Here is a 24,955-nt window from a genome sequence, read left to right as displayed (position 1 = left end):
TTACGATCGCTAAAATATCGTTCAAATACCTTCTCATAAATAAAAATAAAAATATGTAAAACATCAGTACAAAGGGGTATTATAAGCCAGTACAATTTTATTTTCATCAAACAGTTCATAAATGTTTCACAGTCTCCATGTTTGTATTCCTCGCCAGGTCACGCAGGACCGTAAGAAAGCTCGCAATGAAACAGTAGCTGAAAGCCGCTTTACAAAGGATCCGGAGTTACCTTTACGACATCGACAGGTCATCAAATGAATACAAACCCACAAGGAAGTTAAACAATGTTTGCTGCCAAAGTTGATTTGTTTATTTCTTTTTTCCCCCCTCATTCTTAGCAACAATAAATTAAGTTATGGAAAGAACATGTCAAATACACTGTTAAAATAACAATTAGAAATAGACACGCTAATGACGAATAACTACAGACTAACATCTAGAACTGGTAAATTATATAAAATATTTTAAAGCACATATTTTAAAACGTGGAAATATAATTTAATGAAAGGAATGAAGCAACTGATTAATTGATTGTTTAACACCCAAAGCAAAGTACATGTTTAAGTTCTGAAATGATAAAGCAAATTAAGGAAGGAAATTAAGTCTGTGTGCAAACAGACAACATGATTTAAGAAACAAATCATAAATAAGTACACAATGACGCTAACAAATTAATACAGAAATAAATAACATTCTGCAATAAAAAATACTGTACAAAACATAACAGCTGGTAGCAGTTTTATTTTTGTATCGTGCATTCTAAGAATACATCTAAAATAAATGGTTGTAAAATGAATTTGTACACCATGGTAATTTCACTATTGATCTGAAACACTAAAAGTTCACAGCACAGTTAGGCTGGCTGTTCCTGGGTGTTCCTCTCACGCCTACAGGGATGTCTGACTGTAATGAGAACAAATTTACAAATGTCAATATTTCTATTCAAGCTCACAATTAAACAGGTACTGGTGAACAAAGTGCTTCCCCTTCCTGCTTAAGGGGATCAGGATACAAATGCACTGTAAGAAGCCATGAAAACAGAGCAGTGAAGCTGGTACACAATAAGACTTCTATTGCATAGCCGTGAGCTCTCCTGCATGTCTGGAGTAGCTTCCAGACTGCATGGCTGTGGAGGTTTCTGTTTTTGTACAGCACGGAGCAGCTCCTGCAGCAGAGGAAAACCTGGAACATCTCCAGCCGTTAAGCCAGGAGTCCTTCTTCATCCTGATTTTAAAAAAATAACCTCCAGAAGCCGTCGTAGTCGTCGACGGCAGTGGAGACAACTCTGTCACTCCAGAGCGCTACATTTTCCCCAGATGTGTGGGAGCAGTGTATCACACTAAATGCGGGTCGTCGGCAGGACTGACAGTGAAGCGTGATGATGGTACAGTGCTGACACCTCTGGGGCATCTTGGCTTTGTCAGGTCTTTAGTCTCGCTGGCTTTGTGATTGCTTGCTCCTGGCAGGAAGAAACGTTTCTCCGATTATTTAATAATAGATGGCACATTTATATAATCTGTCAAAACTATATAAACAAACTATGTAACATTTATACAGTATAAAAAATAAAATTCCTCATATTTCATGCGAGATTCATTTTATAGTAAATTAGGAGAATAAGCCAGTGCTGGCTCAAGGTAATCACCCTCCCTCACCTCCACAGTATACTCTTAACAGATCCCTCACCTCCACAGTATACTCTTAACAGATCCCTCACCTCCACAGTATACTCTTAACAGATCCCTCACCTTCAGGATATACTCCTAACAGATCCCTCACCTCCACGATATACTCCTAACAAATCCCTCACCTCCACGATATACTCCTAACAGATCCCTCACCTCCACGATATACTCCTAACAAATCCCTCACCTCCACGATATACTCCTAACAAATCCCTCACCTCCACGATATACTCCTAACAAATCCCTCACCTTCTGGACATACTCCTAACAGATCCCTCACCTCCACGATATACTTCTAACAAATCCCTCACCTCCACGATATACTCCTAACAGATCCCTCACCTCCACGATATACTCCTAACAAATCCCTCACCTTCAGGATATACTCCTAACAGATCCCTCACCTTCAGGATATACTCCTAACAGATCCCTCACCTCCACGATATACTAACAAATACCTCACCTCCACGATATACTCCTAACAAATCCCTCACCTTCAGGATATACTCCTAACAGATCCCTCACCTCCACAATATACTCCTAACAAATCCCTCACCTCCACAGTATACTCCTAACAGATCCCTCACCTCCACGATATACTCCTAAGAGATACCTCACCTCCACGATATACTCCTAACAAATCCCTCACCTCCACGATATACTCCTAACAGATCCCTCACCTCCACAATATACTCCTAACAAATCCCTCACCTCCACAGTATACTCCTAACAGATCCCTCACCTCCACGATATACTCCTAAGCGATCCCTCACCTCCACGATACACTCCTAACAAATCCCTCACCTCCACGATATACTCCTAACAGATCCCTCACCTTCAGGATATACTCCTAACAGATCCCTCACCTCCACAATATACTCCTAACAGATCCCTCACCTCCACAATATACTCTAAACAGCTGTGTTTCAGTGTCTGCAGTAAAGAGCTGATTATCTAACACTAATTAATCATCAGAGAAGTGTAAACAGCATAGCAGTTACTGTGTTCTTCTCATCTCCATTTCTGATGCAGAGTTCTCTAGCAGTGTGCCAGTTCCTGAAATAGATCTGTCAGAGCTTTGGATTGCTCTGCTGTCTGAGAGAAACGGGAGCCTCCAGCCTGTATTGCTGATCCACGAAAAACAAAGCATATACACTCAAACTCACATTTACTCTGCTTTACTGCTTCGTTAGTGAATATGCACTAAAAAGGGAGGGATTCCTAATGAAAAAAATATAAATATATCTGCATGTATTGTAAAAATATTTAAATGTTTTTATTTTGTACCAAAAAATTTCATTGAGATATAAAATGCATGTTAAATGTTAAGTAATAAAAGTTCTGGCATCTAGGTTTGACCCAGTTGTAAAGTGTATAAAAGCACAGTAACGAAGACCACACTAACTATTTATGCATATACTCTTGTACATATGGATAATGATAAGTATACATCCTGCAGTTAACTGCATTATGTCTGAATAATACCTTTCCACTCATGCAAAAATGCCCTGGAAAAGATCATATTTATGTCATATGCAATGATGACATAAATAATATTAAAGCATTTATACAGAGAGAGTGCCATATAAACAATTCAGTTTAAAATACTTTGTGTTTGTTATTTAACAACATGGTTGATATTTCATATTTAATATTTAATTTGACAGGTCTCAAATTCATACAACATACAAAATGTGATGAATTCCAGTGGTCGATATTGGCCGGCTGTTACATCATCTGATGTATCGACAATGAAAACACACACTACGCTATAACACGTCATGTACAATGGGCTTTAAAGCACAAAAATGACATGTGAAGAACAGATAATTGTATAGATAATTAATGAATCTGTAACCATTCATATGTTTAAACCTAAGGCATTTAGCTGATGTTTTTATCCAAAGCAACTTACAATTATGACTGAATACAGTTCAAGCAATTGAGGGATACGGGCTTTGCTCAGTAGTAATATGGCAGTGGCGGGGGTTTCAACTGGCAACTGTCTGATTGCTCGTCACATAACTTAACCACTGAGCTACCACTGTCCCCTTAATTTTAGTGTTTGTCAATACCTAAAATGTTCTGTACTGAAGAGCAGCATAACATTTGGTTTATATTGGTCATCAGCAACACTGTTCCCTAAAATAAATATTAGCATGAGCCCTGGAAAAGTCATATCAGTGGGCCGCTAATCAATACATGTAGCACTGATCAATCTGTACGGGTCGTCAAGTTGCATTCTGAACATGAAGACATGCTAAATCCGCAAATAGACTGTGCAAATATGTTCTTAAGCAAGGTCAAAAGGTGCAAGCGTGGTGTTGGGATGGATCCTTACAGAATGCACTCACCCAGACCATCAAAGTGGGCGGGCTTTCCAAGGGGGGATGGACTTGTAGGGGTGGAGCCAGAACTCAGCTCATTTGTTGGAGTTTCCTGCAGGATGAAATTGGCAAGTCAGTGGTCAAGAAATAACATCAACTGATCTAACAGGAGCTCTGGGATGGTATATGTTTCCACTCTGTCTCCTTGACATGTTTTAGGTTCCAAGGTCAGAGATGCACCAAATTGACACTGAAGAACTAATGCCAACTGCGAGCGACTGGTAATCGCTTTCCGACAGTTCACTGTCACGCGGCGTTACCTGTCTGTATTTATACTTGAGCACACCAAACAGACTACAGCTCATGAACATCACGTACGGTCTGAGCCTGCACAAAAGAAAATAATTCAAAAGGAAATTGCTGCCTCCTGAAGGTGTGGCTTCTTATAACGAGCAGACTGAGTTCTGAGTGACTCTCGAGTTTTTTCCTTCCATAAAATTGCATACAGTAATGTCAAGATAATGACACATGTTCCACCTGTTCTCTAGATAGTTAGTACAACAAAACTACTTTCCACGGTACCACATATAATGTTAGCCCAGCATACTGCCTCAGTACAATGTGGCAAAAAAGCCTTATGCAGTTTATGTCTATATTATCTAATTAATATAGACATACTGAACAGCCAATCAGAAAACTCCCTCATGGCCGACTGCCATTGCTGATTCAACATGCACAATCAGCCAAAACAGCGCTGATGATGAGCTGATGGTGCAGAACACACCACACTGAGTACGGCCGACAGTCACACGCACACCCTCCAACTGCCTGATACCATCTGAAGGCTGACAGTCTGGTGACTGTGTCCCAAGCTGAATTTAGGGCGAATGTGTGATTGGTCTCTTTCCATACCTGATCAAAAAGATAGACTGTGACATCATCAAAAAAGGACACATTCCTTCCATGGTCGCGGTTCTCTTTCTCTAGAGGCTCCTTTGGCGATTTTAGCAAGCTCCTCAGTCCCACTCTCTTGTGAACATCTGTTTCTGTGACAACGATCACTCTCCTGGATGACTCGTCATCCTGCTCTTCTTCCTCATCTTCTTCAGCATCACTTCCTGTCGACACACCCCTCCTCCGACCAATTCTGTGCTCGCCACCCTCCCAGAATCCTTTGAGGCCGGGAGAGAGAGGGAGATGTGGTGCCAGAGGAGGCAGAGGGAGGGAGAGGCGAGCCAGTTTGGCTGGGAAAGAGTGAAAAAGGACATAGAGGTGCAGAAAAAGAGGCAGGAAAGTCATTCACACAGCAGTCCAACACCGCACATTCACGCAGGATTGAACTGAGCAAATCTAAATGATATTACACATGGAAGAAGGTTTGATCCAATATTCTGAATATCATGTCTCTATGGTTGTTGAATTTGAATTTTAAATGCTCTCCCCAGATAAAATGGGAAGGTGTCGGATACAAGCCAGTCATTTCCTTCAAACGGCCGCAGAATTCAGCCATGTGGGGGATTTCTGTTTTCTTCTCCATTACTGCACGTACATTATTGGGGTTTGATGTAATTAGGGTTTCCATAGCAACAACCTGAGGAAAGTCCCGTAAACTGTGCTTGAGCTCATTGATGTCAAATATTAAAAGTACCTTTCATCGCTTGGTTGGCAGCAGGAGGGGCAGGGGTGACCTTGTGCTGCTCTGTCGCTATGGACAACCCTGCATCTGCCTCTCCACCCTCGCATGCACTGGCCGGGGCTCCGCCCTCCTCGCTACGGACACAGTTCAAATCAGTCGCACTTTATTCATGCAGAGTTGTGCTTTCAAGTGTACTGACTTCTACATGCAACCAATAACAGTATTAATATCAGGGTTTTATGAAGCTGTTTATTGACTTCATTGTCTGTTCAAGATTGTCTGTTCATGTCTGTTCATGTCTAAGGTGAAATATTTAACATGGTCTCCAGAGACAAATTATAGGAGTAATGTTCCAAATATTCTTACTGATAATGCATTTTATGATGTGTGTGTGTTACAGCACACAAGCCACACACACACACACACACACACACACACACACACACACACACACAGAAGCAACATACTTGTCAGATCCCTGGGAGGCCTTCTCTGCGGAAGGAGCCGTCTCTGCAGCAGGGCTGGCCACTCCCCAGGGAGGTGAAGTCACAACAGATCTCCACAGCACGTTAGTCTTAACGTTCTCACTAAGGGAGTACTGTAACTTTTCTTCACAAACCTTTAAGAGAGTTCACACAAACCGCCAATAAATATAAAAAGCTCAGTTTGCTTCACCACTAAATAGTATAACATAGTATAATGCACTGAGTAATTGCATTAACACACATTAATACTATGTACTTACATAATTGAAAGCAGAGTATACACAGTAAGTACATAGTATTAATGTGCATGAATCCATTGTTATACATTATCCAGCACATTATACTGTAATTAATGGTATAATGGCTGTAACAGTGGCTATGTAAAGCCAGAGAGAGTACACACACTGTCAAACCATTGAATATACAAGTCACTCTGGAGAAGATTGCTGAATATAAATGTAAAGTGGTACCTGTTATTCAAATTATTCCATACAAGTCACTGAAATTTATACTTAATGAATTTGCTCTTAATAAATTTATTTTGAATGAAGTTGTATTTAACTTTTATTTTTACCTGCATCATTAGTCCATTTTCTGTTGGCATTTGTGACAACGACCGTTGGCCTTTAATACCTTCACTTGCGTGACATGGTGAAAGAGGTGATGAGACATTAACTGCCTCCCTCTTTTCCAACAAATGACACGGGTCTCCTGAGGAATGCTGAGAGCTTTTCTTATTCTCCGGGCCTTGTGATTTTGCCTGGGAAATGTGCGAGATTTCATCACCCTTGGATTTTGGCTTCATTCCATTACTGTTGTCTGAAGTCCCTGAGCTGATCTGGTCTGCCTCTGGGCTAGCTAAGGATTCATGATTCTTTTTCAAAGATTCAAGCAGTTCTAAGTTTCCCAAAAGGAGATCGTCAAGAATATCTTCGTCCCCAGAAATGCAGCACAACTTTTCGAGCTTTTCGAAATCCTCCAGTGGCTCCTCGTCCAAGTCCTTCCATTCTGAGATCAGCAACTCTGGGATTGAGTTCAAGGAGGCCTGGGAGATTGATGGATGTGAAATGTCATTTCTGTCATCCTCGTTGATACGGTTTGATACCAGGCTAGACTGATCTTCAGTGATGAGTGACACAGGTGTTTTTTGCCCCAGATTTGCTGTGATGCCTTTGTTGTGAGTACTGATTGAACGTTCTCCACAAGACACATCTATAGAATTAGCATCATTAGAGAAGAGTGAGAGAGTTTCATGGTCTGTGATATCAGGCCAGGGTTGATCATCTGATGTCTGTAAATTGGCACTAGACTTGATCTCTATATGGTGCACTGTATTTGGGTAATTGCTTGGACCTTGGCAATCGGTCATCTCTGCATGCTGAGAAGCATCGCAGTCTAAGATCTCCATAGAAACAAAGGCAGGGGAGTAGCACTGACCATCACTGCTGTGGAAAGTGCATGCTTCTGTTTCAGTGTTAACTGTAAGACTTGGACAGGACGGAGAATCTGATCTATCTTTTTCAAAATATAAAACCTCCCCTCTCTCCCTGCATGGTGTTTCCTCATCCTGCCTGCCAGGTTCCCTGTTGCAACTGTCCTGGCATGATGAAGCTAAGTGAAGTTTAACAGCAGTATTAGTTGTGACAGATGAGTGTGTCAGTTGTGTCACTGTGGGGGCAGTGACCAAAGTCTCCATCTTATCAGATACTGTTGGGATCCAGTTGTGATTCCTTGCCACGCTGTAGTTATGATTTGCAACATGATGAGATTCAGTTTGGTTTTCCATGTTCTCATATCTTGATGCCTCAGTAAATGACGGGATGCTGTCTACACCACCTTTTTCTCCGGCTGCATTCTCTAGTCTATTGAAGTTTTGATTCTCTTCTTCCAGGAGATCATCTTCTACCTCATTTTGTATATACAGTTTGGAACTTGCAGTACCGGAGCTCATGCTGCCAACATCATTAATCTGGGTGAGAAGCTCTTGCTCTGGCTTCTCCAGATTATCCACTGCCACCCTTGTACATTTTACATCCTCATCTGTCTCTGCATTTTCCATGAATCCAGGATTCTCCATGTTTTCCTCCTGGTGGGCATCCATCCTCAGCAATGGCACCTGTTGAGTTGCAGGAGCTTCCTGGATGCTGCTTGGAAACCGTCCGTCCAGTGTAAAATAATCGCAATGTTCTTGCCTTTCATCATTGGGGGTGTCATGGGTGTTAAGAAGAGTGGGATGAGGCTCACTCTTTGCTAATTCATCATTTGCCTCTGCTTCCCAGAATTCACACCCCATGACCATTCTCTCTTCCTCTGTCAGCTTGTTTTCTCCAAAACCTTGGAAGAATTCGGACCCTAATTCCACTTTGGGCCTCTGAGTCTCAGTTGATGCCCACTGGTCATTTTCAGCTGATGCCCACTGGTCATTTTCAGCTGATGCCCACTGGTCATTTTCAGCTGATGCCCACTGGTCGTTTTCAGCAGGCCACAAGTGAAGCTCTCCTTGCTGGAACTGTCGGCAGCCAAATTCTCCCTTCAGAAGACTGCCAGCACTGTTTTCCTCTTCAACGGCGCTCCACAGTTCTTTCGCTCTTAGCTTAAATTCCTTTGAAGCTTCCTTACCAAAGTCAGCAAAACATTCGGATCGCTCTGTTGAAGTAACCTGCTCTCTCTCAGTAGATTTCTGGGTTGGGAAGCAGAGCTCAACTCTGGCTAACTGCATTTCAGTTGCTGATTTTACTTTTGCCTGCTCGTCCTCACTTTCATCTGTATAGGTCAAGTTTCTCAGTCCTAGCTCATTAGCATCTTCCTCTTGTATATCTGGTGTCTCTGTTACTGGAGGCACCTCAACTTTTGTCTCAGACCAGATGGAGTGGACTAAGCTGCATTGTATGTCTTCATTGCCAGATCTATCATTAAATGGAGCGTTACAGATGGATGATGAATTTTTTAATTGAAAGCTGTAAAATTGAGGCAAACTGGACTCACTGTTGTCTGACACTGACATTTGCCCCTGAATTTGTCTGACTGTTGAGGAATCACAATTATTACCTTTCAAATAAGCCTGAGATCCCTCAGTTTTGTCCAGAGCGCTTGGATTGTTGGACTTTTCTAGAGGTTCTGCTATTGGTTTGGGGAGCAATGCCAAACTCTTACCTGATTTGTGAAACTCTATTTTCTTAGAATCAAGGAGAGAGGATATTTGGAAATTATGCAGGGAGCCATCATCATGGATTATCATTGGCTTTTCCTCTATCGTGGAGAACAGCCTATCGATAAGCACAGCATTGTCTTCTATCTTTGATACCTTAATACTTTTCTCCACTCCCTCTATGACATCACTACAAGTCCATATAACTCCTTTATCTGAAAATAATTCTTTAACAATCTCCTTGTTTTTTGCTTTGTCTCTGTCCAAACTCCCATGTCTTACTGGGCTGTCATCTTCCACCTCAGTTTTCTCCTCAATTCCCTTCAGCGTTGCTCTCTCTCCAGCTCTCCCACTGGCAGGCCGAGAGGATGCCAGTCCGTCTGCCCCTCTTCTGGGTAAACTCTCACCGGCATCCCAGTCACTGTCTGAAAAGTAGGCAGAGTCCCGGTGGGGGGTTTCAGTCCCAAGGACCCTCCAGCCTGTGCCTCCCCCACAACCCCATGAGTCTCCGGGAGTGAGGCAGTCCATAGAGCTGGAGGTAAGAGGCGACATGGCAGAGTCTGTGGGTGTAATGGTGGACAGCGACTGGTCTGAATTTGGTTCTCGGGGCAAGGGCAGTGGGCATGCATCTGTGCCTGCATCATCCAGTGATGCTGTGGAACCAAATGTAGTGACATTTTCTGCTGAGATTTCTACCTTTTCACACTCGTGTCTGGTGCTTAAATTTATGTTTCTGTCAGTCAGAGTAGGTTGCTCACTGTCCATATGGGGAGTCTCCACTTGGAAGACTTGGGGCTTAGCCTGAAGGAAGCCTGGTCTTTCTCTGCTTTGACTAGCTATGGGAAACATTCCTGGGCTACTGTCTGACTCAGTTATGGAGGCAGTGGTATTTGCTGAAATGCTGGGCTCATTTATCAGCTGTGACTTGTTTAGGGGCTGTTCTAATCTTCCAGATGAGCCATAACCAAGAGCCCTTTCGTTTGTGTTAGGCACTACATCTAACATCACTCGGTTGATAACATGGCTCTCATCCTCCCTCAGTTGTGCCTGTACAGAGCTGCTCTCTATGTTTATCTCAGGTTCCTTGCTGGCTTCCGTTATATCCCTTCCTGAGCACTGGATGTCTGAGTGTCTCAAGAGCTCTGCTCTCTCCCCAGAGTTCATACAGTGGGGAGATACACTAAAGGCAAACTGTTCCTTTCCACTGTCAGTCACCTCAGCCTCTGTTTTGTCTGTCACAGGAAGAGAAAGCTGGTCTGCAAGAAGTCCTGGTTTGGGCAGGTTGCCTGAAGAAACAAAGTTAACAGGGCTTTGAGACACTGAATCTGGTGCTGTGTTGGCTGAATGAATATCAGCGGCTACGTTTTGCTCTATTTTGAGATTTTGTAATTCTGATGCTATCTGCAGTACTGGAATTTCTGGACGAACTGCAACTTTTATTTCACTATTTTTTGCTCTCTTGGTAACCTGAGCATAGATTGCCTCTTTCCTGTCACTGTGAGGCTTTCCTGGTGACCTTTCTGATTCAAAGCTGATAGTCTGCATGGCTATACACTCATATTCAGGAGATACCGGCATAGATGAAGGACTTTCTTCCTGCTGTCTCGTTATTATCTCAGTGAGAAAGGTCTCAGCCGACTGGATCTCTTTTAGGAACTCCTCTCTGGTCATTTTGCCTTTTTGAGGCTCAGATCCCTCAGTCTCAATGGTTATCTCAGACAACAGGGAGTGAGATCTCTTCATCCCTTGTGAGCAAGCTTCCTCAGCATCAGCGTACATTGGTAAGTCCTGGGGATGTGCGTAAGGGAAGGGTGTGGTTCCAAAGCGAGACACTGGGGTCCCCCCCTCACCATCGTAGACATCTTCACAATCTGACATTGCAGTGTCAATCTCAGTGAGGAACAAATCGCTCTTTTTGGTACCACAGTCGGGTCCAGTCTGCGAGCCCCCATCCATCCTCCATGACTGTGTCGCAGAGTCGAGCTCCGTGAGGAGGGACCGGGAGCGACGCATCCCTTTAAATACTCCCTCTTTCCCACTTTCCTTGCCCCAGGAGGTTTCTCCCATGTTTGGGTCTGAGGGGTCATTGGAGATTTCTGTCAGGAACAGGTGCATTGGGGACTTCCTAGCTGCTGCAACTCGCTCCCGATGCATCTCGGCATCTTCTTTCCAGATGGCTGGGAGGATGGTGGCAAGACGAGACTGAGTCCGTTTCATTCCTCTGGAGAAGAGCTCAGTTGTAGCAGGGTCTGGATCATCAGCCAGGCTGATGTGCTCCACAGTTGTGCTGTTGCTAGGTCTTGTCGGAGACATGAAGGGAGAATTATCGTCTTCCTCCAAGCTTAATGGGCTGGAGGATAACTTTCTCTCAGTGTTCGGAATTGGAGACGGTGAGTGAGTCATTCTGGCATAGGGTGACTCTCTGTCTGTTGGGGAATCCTTGTCTGTCATGTATAAATCTGTGCCATCCTTTGAATTGTGGAAGGACAGCAAATGTGTCTTGCTGCTGTCAGCAGTTCGCTTATCAGTAAAATCACAGTCAATAAAATCACAGCTTAATGGGTCTCTTTGCAAGTGCACTGTGGGGTTTTTGTTATGTCTGGGAAATGTCGCACCCGAGTAACCATGGTAATGGCCTCTCTGGAGCCTGTAATGGGGAGGAAGAGGCGGAGGACAGGTATGAGGTGGAGGAAACATGGACTGACCTCCAGAAGATGGAGGAATGGAGGGAGAGAGAGAGGGGGATGGAGGCAGTGTCTGGTGTGTGCGGCTGAACCCCAAATGGTCCAAGTTGGCTTTTGATGTGGAACAGTTGCTCATATATAGTGGATCTGAAGTCTCAGATTTGGCTGTGGGGTAAGAGGATACAGGGTAGTGGTGACCCAGGCTGAATGGCCGGGGATATATGGGTGGAGGAACAGGTAGGGGACGCGAGTGTAGATGTTTGCCTGAAGAAGTGGACATGGATCTGGGTTTCGGAGGGAGTACGGGTGCTTGAGAACTTACAGATCCAGAGCAATTTGGGCTTGGGTCTTTTTTTACCTCATCCTCTGTACTATCTCCAACATCAACTATTGCAAAGTCTGTCACCCTGGCACAACCGTCTTTGCTAAACTCAACCAGTCCTGTGTTGGGCACCAGGACCTGGACTTCACTGGACCGCACCATCTGAACTGTCTGAGAGGTAGCTCGTCCAAAATTGCCTTTGTAACTAAAAACTTTCCTTTCCTTGCCCAGAGTCCCACTTCGAATCTCAACCAGCTCCACGTCTCCAGGACTACCAGACTCTTTGTGTGATGTGGATGCATTCGCTTTAAGAGTGGGAGTTTTATCCTGGGGGGTGTGCTCTTCCAGGCGGATGTAGTATTCGCTGGCCAAGGATGGGCTTCGAGCACTGATAACAGGAACCACTGTGGGCGTGTCCAGAGACTGCCGGTGACCAGAGTTAGGCGTAGGTATTGGCTGAGGAGGAGGAAGAGGTTTGTAACCCCTTCTGCCATGCGCCTTCTCCCAGAGGTATTCAAAATTTAACCCTTTGCTAGTTTCCGTCACTGTCAGGATGTCATCGAGCTCAGATGATGAAGGAGTGATTGAATTCACTGGATCCAGCAAAGGAAAGGAATTACTATTCCCTCTGAAACACCCATTGTCTCTGCCATATTCTCTCCCTTTGTGTCTCTGGCCTGTGGCTGAATGCAATGCGTTAGGACGCAGGGAATCCCATCGCCTTTCAAATGACTCTTCACTCTCTCCTCTCCTCCCTCTGCAGTGTTCTTCCTCATATTCTTCTTCATCCTCATCATCCGTGACACTTCTCTGTTTCCTCCCCTGCTCCACGGCCAGGAGAGACGAGAGGAGGATGAAGACTTCATTGACTGTTGGACGTTGAGAGGGTGGGAGCCAGCATGACTGCATTACCTCGTACCTAAACACACGCACGCACGCAGGCACACACAGACACACACACACGCGCGCAGCATGTAAGCACGCACACACACATAGACAGAAACACACAAGCACGCATGCACACACACACACACACACAAACACACAAGCACGCATGCACACACACACACACACACACACAGCCATAAGGTCCTGTTTAATATTTACTAAGAAAATTATGGATTTATACTTTTGGTGCACAGTTCCACTGTAATATTTGCTATGACAACATGTGACTTATTATGAAGACAAAAAACTGAAACTGACCAGTAGTCTGCATGAGACAGTTTGAGACGAGGTTGGGCCGGTGTAATCTGCCTCTCTTTGATGACGAAGGTGAGGACTTCTTCATCACTCAGATGTCTGTGTGGCTGGGCACCAAACTCAAAAAGCTCCCAGATCACCACACCCAACGACCTGTCAATCAAAAATGGTGTGGGGTGTACAAAACATAACTAAATGATTCCTTTCTAAATTAATTATAAGTTCATTATAGTGTAGTTACAGCATAATATACAAAATCAGTTTTTGGAAGTAAAGCTCTGTTATACAACAATATGTACTGTACCTTCGTCCTACCGGTTAACATCCTTCTTTTAAGCTGCTCCACCAGTCAACAATTTATTATTAATCACTACTGATCTACTAAATGATCATCTGAACCCCGGTGAGAGACTTTCATTGTCCATACCACACATTGCTAGACTTGGTCTGGTCTGTGACCACCAGATCTCCTCGGAATTCCTCTAGCAGCTCCGGAGCAATCCAGCGTAAAGGAATCCACAACTTATCTGGAGTCAGATAGTAGTCCTCCTGACAGAGACACCGAAAAACACAGTGGTCAGCAACACAGATTAGGCAAGATTTGAGAAAATCAGACTATCAGTTGTCAGACTATCAGAGGGGTATAAAGTAATTGTATCAATCTACTGTGATATAATGCTATTACCTGAACATGAAATGCATACCAAATTTTTGGAAAATGTAATGTTTAAGGTATCACAGACAGCAATTCTGGATTCATTGGTCAGAAAGTATTTAGAGAAGCTTCAATTCACTGCCCAGCATTTAAAATCTAACTCTAAAACAGCTCTGTAAGTCATAACAACGGAAACAGAAATGAGGTGGACATGTAATTGATGATGTTGGCCAAATTACTGTAATAAAAGGTGTTGAGTTTGGCAAGTATGGGTAAGTACAGGCAAATAACAAAGCCCATAACATACTGAAACATACTGAAACAAAGCCCATAACATACTAAAACATACTGAAACAAAGGCCATTACATACAACATACTAAAACAAAGCCCATAACATAATAAAACACACCGAAACAAAGCCCATAACATACTAAAACATACTAAAACATACAGAAACAAAGGCCATAACATAAAAATATGCTCTGTTCAACTTGGACACGCATACATTCCCACCAGAGGCTTCAGAGCATGTAGATTAATGGCAGATTGAGGTGTCCGGCACGTGGCAAGTACCTTATAGTGGTTGTGTGACAGACCGTAATCTCCAATCCTCACCGTCAGATCAGAGGTGAGCAGACAGTTTCTCAGCGCCAGGTCACTGTAAGAAGGCAGACAAAAGCCTAATGCACCATACAATGAGTCCCCAGCATCTGTCTGCATGTAGTGTCATAAAGGCCTGAAAATCAGTCTGTCTGAACAAAAGAACCTGTGCCTACCTCTTCGTACCTGTTCATACCCGTTCCATTTCATTGTTCACCATTTTGGCAATAGATACAGAAGGGAGGTATGAAATAGAATTGAGTCACACTCACCTGTGTATGTTGTAGAGGTAACTGAGTGGAATTTAATCATCTCACCTTTGTGTGTGGTTGAGTCAGACTCACCTGTGTATGTTTTGAGTCAGACTCACCTGTGTATGTAGTTGTTATTAAGTCAGACTCACCTGTAGATGTAGAAGCAACTGAATGGAATTGAATCAGATTCACCTCTGTATGTAGTTGAGTCAGACTTACCTGTGTATGCAATTGTTATGAAGTGAGACTCACCTGTGTATGTAGAGGTAGAAGTGAATGGAATTGAGTCAGACTCATCTGTGTATGTAAATGTAGAAGTGAATGAATTGAGTCAGACTCATTTGTGTATTTACTTGAGTCAGACTCACCTGTGTATTTCCTTGAGTCAGACTCACCTGTGTATGTAGTTAAGTCAGACTCACCTGTGTATGTAGTTAAGTCAGACTCACCTGTGTATGTAGTTATTCTCATGAAGGTGGAGAAGACCTGAGGTGATCTCATATGCCATTCGCTGCAAAGTCAATAGGTCACGGTTTAAAAGGTCAGGGGTCATGCCATCTGACTTCCTCTGAGCTCTCAGATATCTTTTTAGGTCCCCCTGAAATGACAGCAAACTCACTATTCATATGGTGGACACAGGTCTTACTAGACAACAAACAACTGTAAGGGTAAATTTAAATATGAATAGCCCATATCGTGCTTGCTACATTGTTTAAAGCGCTGGGTCAGATACTGCAAATATTACATAATTTCACCACCAAAGCAGTCTAACTAAGTTGGATTAAAATACATTGGTGTATGTACAGTGTGTTTATAGTATTATGGGCTGTATTATAGTATATATGTGCAAGATCTGGTTGTGTAGATCTGGTTGTGTAGATTTGCATGTATGGTGTGTTAATGATGATAGTATTATGGACTGTAGTGAGTGCATCTAGGTTATTATAGGCTGTACTGGCTGTGTCTAGACTGTAGTGGGTGGGTCTAGGATGTAGTGGGTGTGTCGAGGTTATTATGGGCTGTAGTGGGTGGGTCTAGGCTGTATTGGGTGCGTCTAGTCTGTAGTGGGTGTGTCGAAGTTATTATGGGCTGTACTGGGTGTGTCTAGTCTGTAGTGGGTGTGTCGAGGTTATTATGGGCTGTAGTGGGCGGGTCTAGGATGTACTGGGTGTCTCGAGGTTATGATGGGCTGTTGTAGGTGGGTCTAGGATGTAGTGGGTGTGTTGCGGTTATTATGGGCTGTAGTGGGTGGGTCTAGGCTGTACTGGGTGTGTCTAGTCTGTAGTGGGTGTGTTGAAGTTATTATAGGCTGTAGTGGGTGTGTCTAGGATGTACTGGGTGTCTCGAGGTTATGATGGGCTGTTGTAGGTGGGTCTAGGATGTAGTCGGTTTGTCATGGTTATTATGGGCTGTAGTGGGTGGGTCTAGGTCTGTCAAGGTGCTCCAGTGCATTAGAGGCTTGGTGTCCTCACCAGCTGGCAGAACTCCATAACCAGCAGATAAGGGACGCTTTCACTGAACTGTCCAAGACACTGCAGGATGTTGGGATGCTGGAGGCTTCTGAGAAGAGAAGGCAGAGGGAGAGATGGGAAAAATTAAAGGACAACTAAAGGACAACTAGGTGAAAGTTAAAGAGTTAAAAGAGAGAGAGAGAGAGAGAGAGAGAGAGAGAGAGAGAGAGAGAGAGAGAGAGAGAGAGAGAGAGAGTGAGTGAGTGAGAGAGAAAGTGTAATTAGACTCCATCCAGGGAGTAATATTTAGGTCAGCTCTGCTGTGGGAGCATTCAGTAACCCAGTTTATTTGCATGATGTTTAGCAATGCAGTACTCTATACCATTTCTACACAGAGAAAGTCAGTCATAATGCATCAAAAGTGATTTACAAACCTAACAGTCCAACATATGATATCAATTAAATTGAAGGAAGGAGCCACAATGAGGTAAACTGGCGGTGAGGGGAGGGGCGTGTACGGCTGGCGGTGAGGGGAGGGGCGTGTACGGCTGGCGGTGAGGGGAGGGGCGTGTACGGCTGGCGGCGAGGGGAGGGGCGTGTACGGCTGCCGCGAGGGGAGGGGCGTGTACGGCTGGCGGCGAGGGGAGGGGCGTGTACGGCTGGCGGCGAGGGGAGGGGCGTGTACGGCTGGCGGTGAGGGGAGGGGCGTGTCCTCTCACCTGTACGGCTCGGCCTCAGCCAGGAACTTGCGCTGCTCCAGGGGGCTGGCGCTCACTTTCAGCTCCTTTACCACCACCTGGGAGGAGCTGCAGTCACACAACACCTCCGCCAGGATCACCTGGAGAGGAGTAGAGGAAGGGAGAGAAAAATAAAGAGAAACAGAACAGAGGAGAGAAATTAAATCATGGTCACTGTAACTGCTGTAGTGCAACTGCTGTGGACAGACTACAGTAGAAGTCTTTCAGTTTCAACATTACACCTTGTCAGTTTTCTTTTGTATATGGCTCAGTAAAGTACTTTCTCTTAAAGGAAGTTAAATAATATTTTAAATGCAATATTCTTAGTCTGCCGTATCTCTGATCATCATTGATTATGCATATTCCATATTTGGTCATGCAGCATACATTAGGATACATTAGCATACTCATTTTGTATCATACTATGGAAATGCACCAGTGATTAAAATTCGTTATGAGGTTGATTGGGTTTACCTTTCCAAACCACCCATTTCCGATCTCCTGCAGGTAGTTCAGGGCATGTCTCCGAAAACTCTGAGACCTGGAGTCTGTGAACCAAACACCAAAGATGTTTATGGGTTAGGTGTCTCACCTGTGCTAGCTATCAGATAAGGGGGAGTGCAATGTACCTGTACCTGTGCATCTGGGATGTTTGAGAAGCATTCCTGTGTGGCAGGTAAGAGGTAAGAGAGGTAAGAGGTTTGGTGTTAACTGTATGGTAAATAGGGAGATTGGTGTTACCTTTGTGTTGCACAGAGCATTTGACGTTACCTTAAATAGTGTACTTAGCAGTGCATGTACTTATGGGTGGCATAAGTAACGCACCTGATATCACCTGTATGGATGTTACCTGTTAGCAGGTAAGGTTTTATCATTGTGCCAGGTTTGGTGTGGATGGTAAAGGACCAGCTGTATATGGATGTCCAGTCACCTGCTTTGGAGTCAGTGTTTGGTGTTTGTGTGACCTGCTCTGCTCTGACATCAGTTTGAGTGACCTGCTCTGGAGTCAGTGTTTGGGTGACCTGCTCTGGGATCAGTCCGAGAGACCTGCTCCGAGATCAGTTTGAGTGACCTGCTCTAGGGTCAGTGTTCTGGGACTGCTCATAGTTTGAATTAGGATTAGTGGACTAGGGTTAAAGTTAAAACTGGCATTAGTGGGTGAGGATTAAGGTTAATATGTTAGAGTTGGGGTTGGGGATTAGGTCTAGGGTTAGGTAATTAGGGTTGTTGCTAGTGAATTAGGGTTGGGGTTAATACTGGGATTAGTATACAAGAGTGCACCTGTCCCATTGGGCAGTGCTGGACATGACCGGTCTCGCACGGGCAGCGTGTAGACCTCCGGCAGAGACGGACATGAGGACAGACTGTCTTCAGGAGCCGGGCTGGATGCACCAGAACATTCCTCTCCCTCAGTGTTATCAAACTCCTGAAAAGAGAGAGCAAGAACACAAAGAATTTTGCAGAATTCAAGAATTGTGTAGAAGTAAATAATGTCATCGTGACACTGTCTGAAGATTAACTGCCACTGCTGCACCATACAGGGTCCCCAGCTTCCTCATTCCACACTGGTCGCCGGACATTTCAGCTTCCATACAAAGAGTTCATACAACTCAGACACATGTAGAGTCACTGACTCACTGGCTATCTTTGCGGTGTAACTGCCTTAGTCACATGACTGAATGTCTGGATGACTCATAAACGCTGTAAAGAAATCAGTCATTAGATTTCTGTGAAATGGACCTTTTGTCTTCTGAAGATTCTGCATGACCGTGTGTTTATTTGCCATTAAACAAACCATGTTGAAATGTTGAAAAATTGTCGTATAGGTATTTATTATTAATGTCAGTTTTTCTTGTATTGCACATAGTTGGTTGTGTCCTGGATCTTGTCACACAAGAGTAGAATCCAGTCTAGTCTGAAAGGTGACTTACATTGAATCCAACACTTCCCCTTTTACAGCAGAGGCAGGTGAAGAGTAGGAGGATGAAGGAGACCAGGCCGGAGCAGGAGATAAGAATGACCACGTAGGGCGGAGGAGAGAGCGAGCTGTCCCGCGAGACTGAGACTAGGGGGAGAGAAAAGCCAAACAAAGTCACACATGGCGACTACTTACGCCGCTCTTACTTTGGAAAGGTGAATCTGAGTGTGCACTGACAGACAAAGAGAAGATAAGAATCTGGGAGAGAAAGAGAGAAAGAGATGGAGGGAGAGAGAGGGAGAGAGATATTGCATAGTTGTACTGGGAGGGTGACACAGGGGGGAGGATAAGGGTTAGCTTGTGGCAGTGTGTCCATAACAGCACAGGAGCCCAATAGGCTGCAGTCATTGGACAGCTGCTCAGAGAAGGAAGGAGAGCAGAGCGAATCAGAACAGTGCAACAGCTTGCATGGGTAAAGAGGAGGAATAAAAGATGAGGTTATAGTCTAGGGAAACCAAAGGAACCAGAGAATTCATAATACAAGACATTCCTTGTACTTTCATTACTGAATGAGGGGAACAGGCATTCAGAAGTTTGTTTGGGGAGCAGGGCCTGTTTAAAGGAAAGGGTTGAATAATTGAGAAAGATTCACTTGGAGAGGGAAGGTACCAAGTCGGGGAGGGGGGGCATTTTTTAATTGGTGTACCTCAACTTGCTCATGTGTGTGGGGTGAACCATCTGTGGAAGAGAGAAGGGAGGAGGGCATGGAGGTTAAAAGAACCTTTGACAAAGAAATTACAATCAAGACTGCATATCCACACACACACACACACACACACACACACACACACACACACACACACACACACACACACACACACACACACACACACACACACACACACACACACACACACACACACACAGAGCTTAAATTATGTCAGCTTAACCAGCAGTGACTGACGCAGCTGTGAGTCACATACACACCGTGACTTATGTTCTGCCATCTTTAAGGATGCAGAATTAAACTCCAACGCAAGCCACTGTGCACACTACATAATAAACACTAATGTATGCAGAACATTAGTAAATATTAAAGTTTAGAAGAGAAAGCGATTACCCATATCATCTCTCCCTGTTCCCTACACACAGTATGTCCACCCCTTTCATCTCTGGTTTCCAGATTCTTTTTATTTTCAACACAGCGGTGACATAGGTCTGGTAGTGGGATGGTAGTTGTATTGTAATTGTGTAGTGGTGTGGTAGTTTTATGAGCTTATACTAGTGTGTCAGGTTCAGCAGTGTTGCTGGGGTTTTGACATGGGTCAAGGTCACTGCTGAGAGTGGTTCTCCACCTCAAAGTAACCAATATTGCTGTGATGGAGAGGCTACAATGAAGAAGATATCTGTACTCCAGATAGCTGTACTTCTCTATGGCATTTATAAAGTAGTGTTTCTAATAGAGGGTCCAGTAAATGAGGAGGATAGTCTTAGATAATTTAATAAATTATTAAATTATCTAAGACACCCAAGCACACCCAAGAGGATTCTGTTGGACACCAGGCCAGGCAGCTGACACCTTGGACATGTGGGCTGGTCTGTGTGTGGCACCGTGGGCATGTAGGCCGGACTGTGTGTGGCACCATGGGGATGTGGGCTGGACTATGTGGCAACATGCCCGTTAGGGTGGTGAGCAAGTGGTCATTAGAAAGTCCCGAAGGTTTAGTGTGAGCACACAGGAGGGTCCACCAGACTAGATCTATCATAATAAAGAATCTATACATATACAGTCTCACTTTACTCTGAACTGAACTCATTATCTAGAATACACATTAAAGGGCCTATTGTGTATTTTTCTTGATACACATTTACAGTGAAGGCCAAGATTACAAAGGGAGAAAATCCCCTTCTTAAGAAAAAAAAAAGTTTTGCAAGGGTTAGATGTGGGCACATTCCATCCACAGGCTGATTTAAAAAACAAAAAATTAAAAGGTCAAAAGACAAAAATGTTCAAACAGAACATTTCTTATGTCTTAAAATCTGCATTTAATTGTATTTGTTTATTATTGTTATTTATGATAAATCTTCACTAGTGATACAGCACATTCTGCACTGTTTGAAATAATATGACATTATGTAAAAGTTCACCTTCTTAACTTTTGCCCTCATAAATCATGTACAATGAAAAATAGAACCTTTAGTAAGGATATACTTTTGTTTGGAGATGTTCTACAATTTTTAAAAGCGTTTTTATTTATTTCTGTTCATTTAATCATTTATTTATTTGAATTTCTTCCAGTGAAACTTAAATGTGTATAACATTCATGATAAATGGTGAGGAGGATGCCTAACTATATACATAATATGCAAAATGCATTATGAAAAACTATTCGTTTGGTGCTATAACGTAATAAGAGATGTACAAGGCAATTTACGACAGTATAAAAATAAACTACAGACGGGAACCTCGGCGCCATTTATTTATTTATTTATTTGTGTGTATGTTTGTTTGTTTGTTCGTTCTTTGGATAGATACGGTGCATAAATAATCTTGCACATTGCACGCTTATCGTTGAAAACTACGATATGATGACGTAGACATGGAAACTGATTGACGGCATTGTGTAGGATAGTACGCAACTGTTATTTAATATTTACTACAGCAGCCGATTGTATTTAAAATTCAGATATTATTGATCGACAAACCGGACGCAATTAACAATGAGGGCACCTTCCGCTTTGGAAAACATCAGCATGTTAGTGGTGCTCAGCGTACTATGGAAACGTTAAAAGCCACTGAAATGGCGTACCTACACATGACCGATTTTAACGGTCGATAAAGCTTTATTGTTCTAAACTCTGCGTTTGCGCTAGACAACATTTCTTTGCGCAATTATTTTCATGTCTCATGGCCATAAGGAATAGGCAGACACTACATACGTGTACACACAAATAAACATGGGGCCTATTGCCTCATTCTAGCATCCAAAACCACTCCAGACTCCAGCGTTCTGCCTCATATATCGTAGGACAGCGTGATCTTAAAAAAAAAAAAAAAAAAGGGGGACAATACACGTTCAAAAATGTTACCGAGCTATATCTATAGCACATTCAGCTATAGCATATATAAGCATATGCACATTTCTTAGGCCTGATATAAATAACCAAGGAAATACTGGGAAAACAATGTCGCCAATCGCTTCCACAGTCTACCAGTGAAGACTCGAAAACGAATTACGCAAAAAATATAGGTTACAGTGGACATATGGACATAGAGTATCTGCATAGTCTTCCCTTCCGAAGTGTACTTAGGCTAGTGGAAATGAAGCACAGTGTAGAGAAAGACAGCTCTTACACGTCGAACACGGACAGTGGTTTCAGTCCCAACCTAGAAGCCACCAAACATTTTCCTTCTTCGTAACGTCTGTCTACCTCCTGCCCCCCTTCACGGGCTGCGCACCGTTCCCGTCCCGGGCATCCATTCTACCATTGCACCCAAACGACACCTCTCACCTTCTCGCTGCGGGGCTCCCAAGGCTCTCTCTGGGTTGAAGTACCACATCGCCCCCGTTAGAACAATCATCCAGCCCTGTCGTCGCATAGTCGCGGGGTCCGCGGCACCACCATCCGAGCGCCTCTTCCAAGCAGCCTCCCTGTGGCGCGCCAGGCGCTCCGGCACGGTGTCTCCGCTAATAAAGGGACGTCTGCTTGTTGTTCTGCAGCGCGTTCCCCCTCCTCCGCACTTCAACGCGGCGAGAGCGCTCTTTTGTGCGATCCCGGCTCGGTTTAACAGTGCCGTCGATGATAGCACTGGCTAGCTTTCATTATACGCTTTAAACGATCTCCTTTTCAATAAAACCGTAACGCGGCTGTGGTAATCTCGTTGGGCTCTCGGTCCCTAGTGTCAGCAGCGTGTGTGGCTGTTATGCCTTCCTTCAAGACCTGCTTCCACGTCCGTCGCCACACATTTGCATGGGGCTGTTACGGTTTGTCGGCGGCAGTGGGCGACTCCAGCTCGTCTTTCCGCTATTACACTTGGTCTCAAGTTCAAACGGCTGCGAGATGCTCTCCGGTCGCGTAGCCGCTTGACAGTTAATCCGTTTGTTCATGGCTTTGCTGGACGCTTGTGAGACAGCTCCCACCCCAACATAACGACAGATATCAGCGTCAGTCTAAAAGCAGATTTCTCCTGTGTAAAGCAGAATAACAGATCTCTTGACACGTACCGTATTAAAGAACAGGTGCACGCATTATTACTGAAGTCCTCTAAAAGGATGTGTCGCGATTGCGTATGTTTCCGTCTTTGCAGCGCTCTCAGGACAGGCTGCACTGGACGCTGCCCGGAGGACACGAGTTTTAAAGCTTTATACAAGTGTCTGCGGTCAGTGTAGTGTACAGAAACCTCACGCCTGACTCCTTGAAGAAGAACAAAGTAGGAAACGAACGTTACTGGGAACGGGACGTCAGCGTCTCTAAATGAAGAACGGCACCTTTTCCGTGAAAAGCACTTAAGGAACTTTTAAAAAGACAAATGATGCCCCTTTCATCTCACATGTTCCTAAGAGAGGTTATTAGTTCAGCTCTCATACAACCCCTGGCAAAAACTGTGGATTCACTACACAGATGATTAACTTCATAATAACAAACAAATCACAGATATGACACAAACTAATTTTTTGTTTAATAACTGAGCATTAATAACTGAGCATTAATAACTGGCTTCATTAAGCATACCTCAAACAAATTAAACTACTTTAATAAATGGAATATTTTTTTCTAAATCAAGGAAAAAAAATGCAATCACTCAATGTTGAGCAAACAATTACAAAATCACCTTGTAATTTGCATTTATGAAACAAATATCCCCACAAGCCTAAAAATGCAAATTAGCGTGCGATAAGTACAGACCTTGTGAGCAGTTGGACTTGGCTAATTGAAAGAAAACATGGCCCAATTGTCAGCTGAAGGAAGGAAATCCAACATGGTGTGTGGCAAAATATGCTGGTTGTTTCCAGTCAGCTGTGTTTAAAATTTGGTGCAAGTATAAACAAAATGGGAAGGTTATAAAAGGAAAGCAGGGAGACAAAAAGGAACGTTAAAATACCAGGATAGAAAATTAAAAACAAAACAAAAACAAAACAAAAACAAAACAAAACCACTCAACAAAACAAATGAAAAACAAATGGGTTGAAACAGGAGTCCGTGTTTGTGACAGAGCCGTAGGAAATCGACTGAATGAAATGGGAAAAGGGGAGCAGTACTAACACCTGACAGAGGAACACCAGGAATAACAGCTAAAAGGAGGAAACGGGCCACACTTGGCTAATGAGAAGCAACCGTGGCGTGTGGGGGGGATCACAGGACAGGAAAGGCATCAGTGCAACGGTAACAAACAATCCGACTAAAATTTCATGATGGAAATTTAAAAAATTTGTCCAAGTATCCATCCTGCAAAGCTGATGTTAACTGCTGTTTGAGGACTGAACCAGCTTGATGTGGAATATTGTTTTCATTAGTAAATGAAAACATTTAGTTTTTAACTTTTTAAAAACTTAAAAAAAAAAAACTTTTTTAGTTTTAGTTTATTTATGATTGTTATTTTTTCCTTAACATTGATTACAATTTTTTCCCTCTAGTTGATCAGGAAAAAAATAATGCTATTAATTAAAATTATTTAATTTTGTTTGTTTGAGCTATGTTTTATGAACCCAGAATGTTCAGCTATTAAACAAAAGTTGTATTGTGTCATATCTGTGATGTACTTATTTGCTATGAACTAAAGAAGCGGGGTGAACATCATCTAAGCATGGTGACGCCGTAATCTTTAGCAGGGGTTGTACTTGCTGCG

At 43.5% G+C, this 24,955-nt stretch overlaps 1 protein-coding gene across 7 annotated transcripts; it reads right to left on the bottom strand.

Moving 5' to 3' along the window:
- Window positions 1-77: 77 nt before the first annotated feature.
- Window positions 78-24,955, bottom strand: lmtk3 (lemur tyrosine kinase 3). 7 transcript variants are annotated; one of them, XR_014116848.1, is made up of 19 exons: window positions 22,621-24,955; window positions 19,121-19,254; window positions 18,471-18,615; window positions 17,819-17,854; window positions 17,664-17,737; window positions 17,172-17,290; window positions 16,474-16,561; window positions 15,451-15,599; window positions 14,721-14,805; window positions 13,919-14,040; window positions 13,495-13,644; window positions 6,709-13,207; window positions 6,117-6,268; window positions 5,662-5,783; window positions 4,926-5,257; window positions 4,041-4,125; window positions 2,150-2,813; window positions 1,750-2,090; window positions 78-1,687 (listed from the first exon to the last, which is right to left on the bottom strand). XR_014116848.1 is itself a non-coding variant. In XM_081695956.1 (18 exons), exons 1-17 carry the CDS (start codon window positions 22,706-22,708, stop codon window positions 2,725-2,727), a joined length of 8,469 nt encoding a protein of 2,822 aa, XP_081552082.1. In that variant the 5' UTR covers window positions 22,709-24,955; the 3' UTR covers window positions 78-1,460; window positions 2,688-2,724. The 7 variants fall into 7 exon arrangements, 6 of the variants coding, with proteins under 6 accessions (XP_081552082.1, XP_026858900.3, XP_081552079.1 ...); XM_081695956.1 differs by lacking the exon at window positions 1,750-2,090 and having other exon boundaries at window positions 78-1,460; window positions 2,688-2,813; XM_027003099.3 differs by lacking the exons at window positions 1,750-2,090; window positions 2,150-2,813 and having other exon boundaries at window positions 78-1,460; window positions 4,028-4,125; window positions 22,621-23,792.

Source organism: Electrophorus electricus, chromosome 14 (genome assembly GCF_041902795.1).
Source record: "Electrophorus electricus isolate QZ-2024a chromosome 14, ASM4190279v1, whole genome shotgun sequence".
Taxonomy (NCBI): domain Eukaryota; kingdom Metazoa; phylum Chordata; class Actinopteri; order Gymnotiformes; family Gymnotidae; genus Electrophorus; species Electrophorus electricus.
Note: the sequence above shows the minus strand (reverse complement) of the source record. Positions and strands in the feature narration are given on the sequence as shown.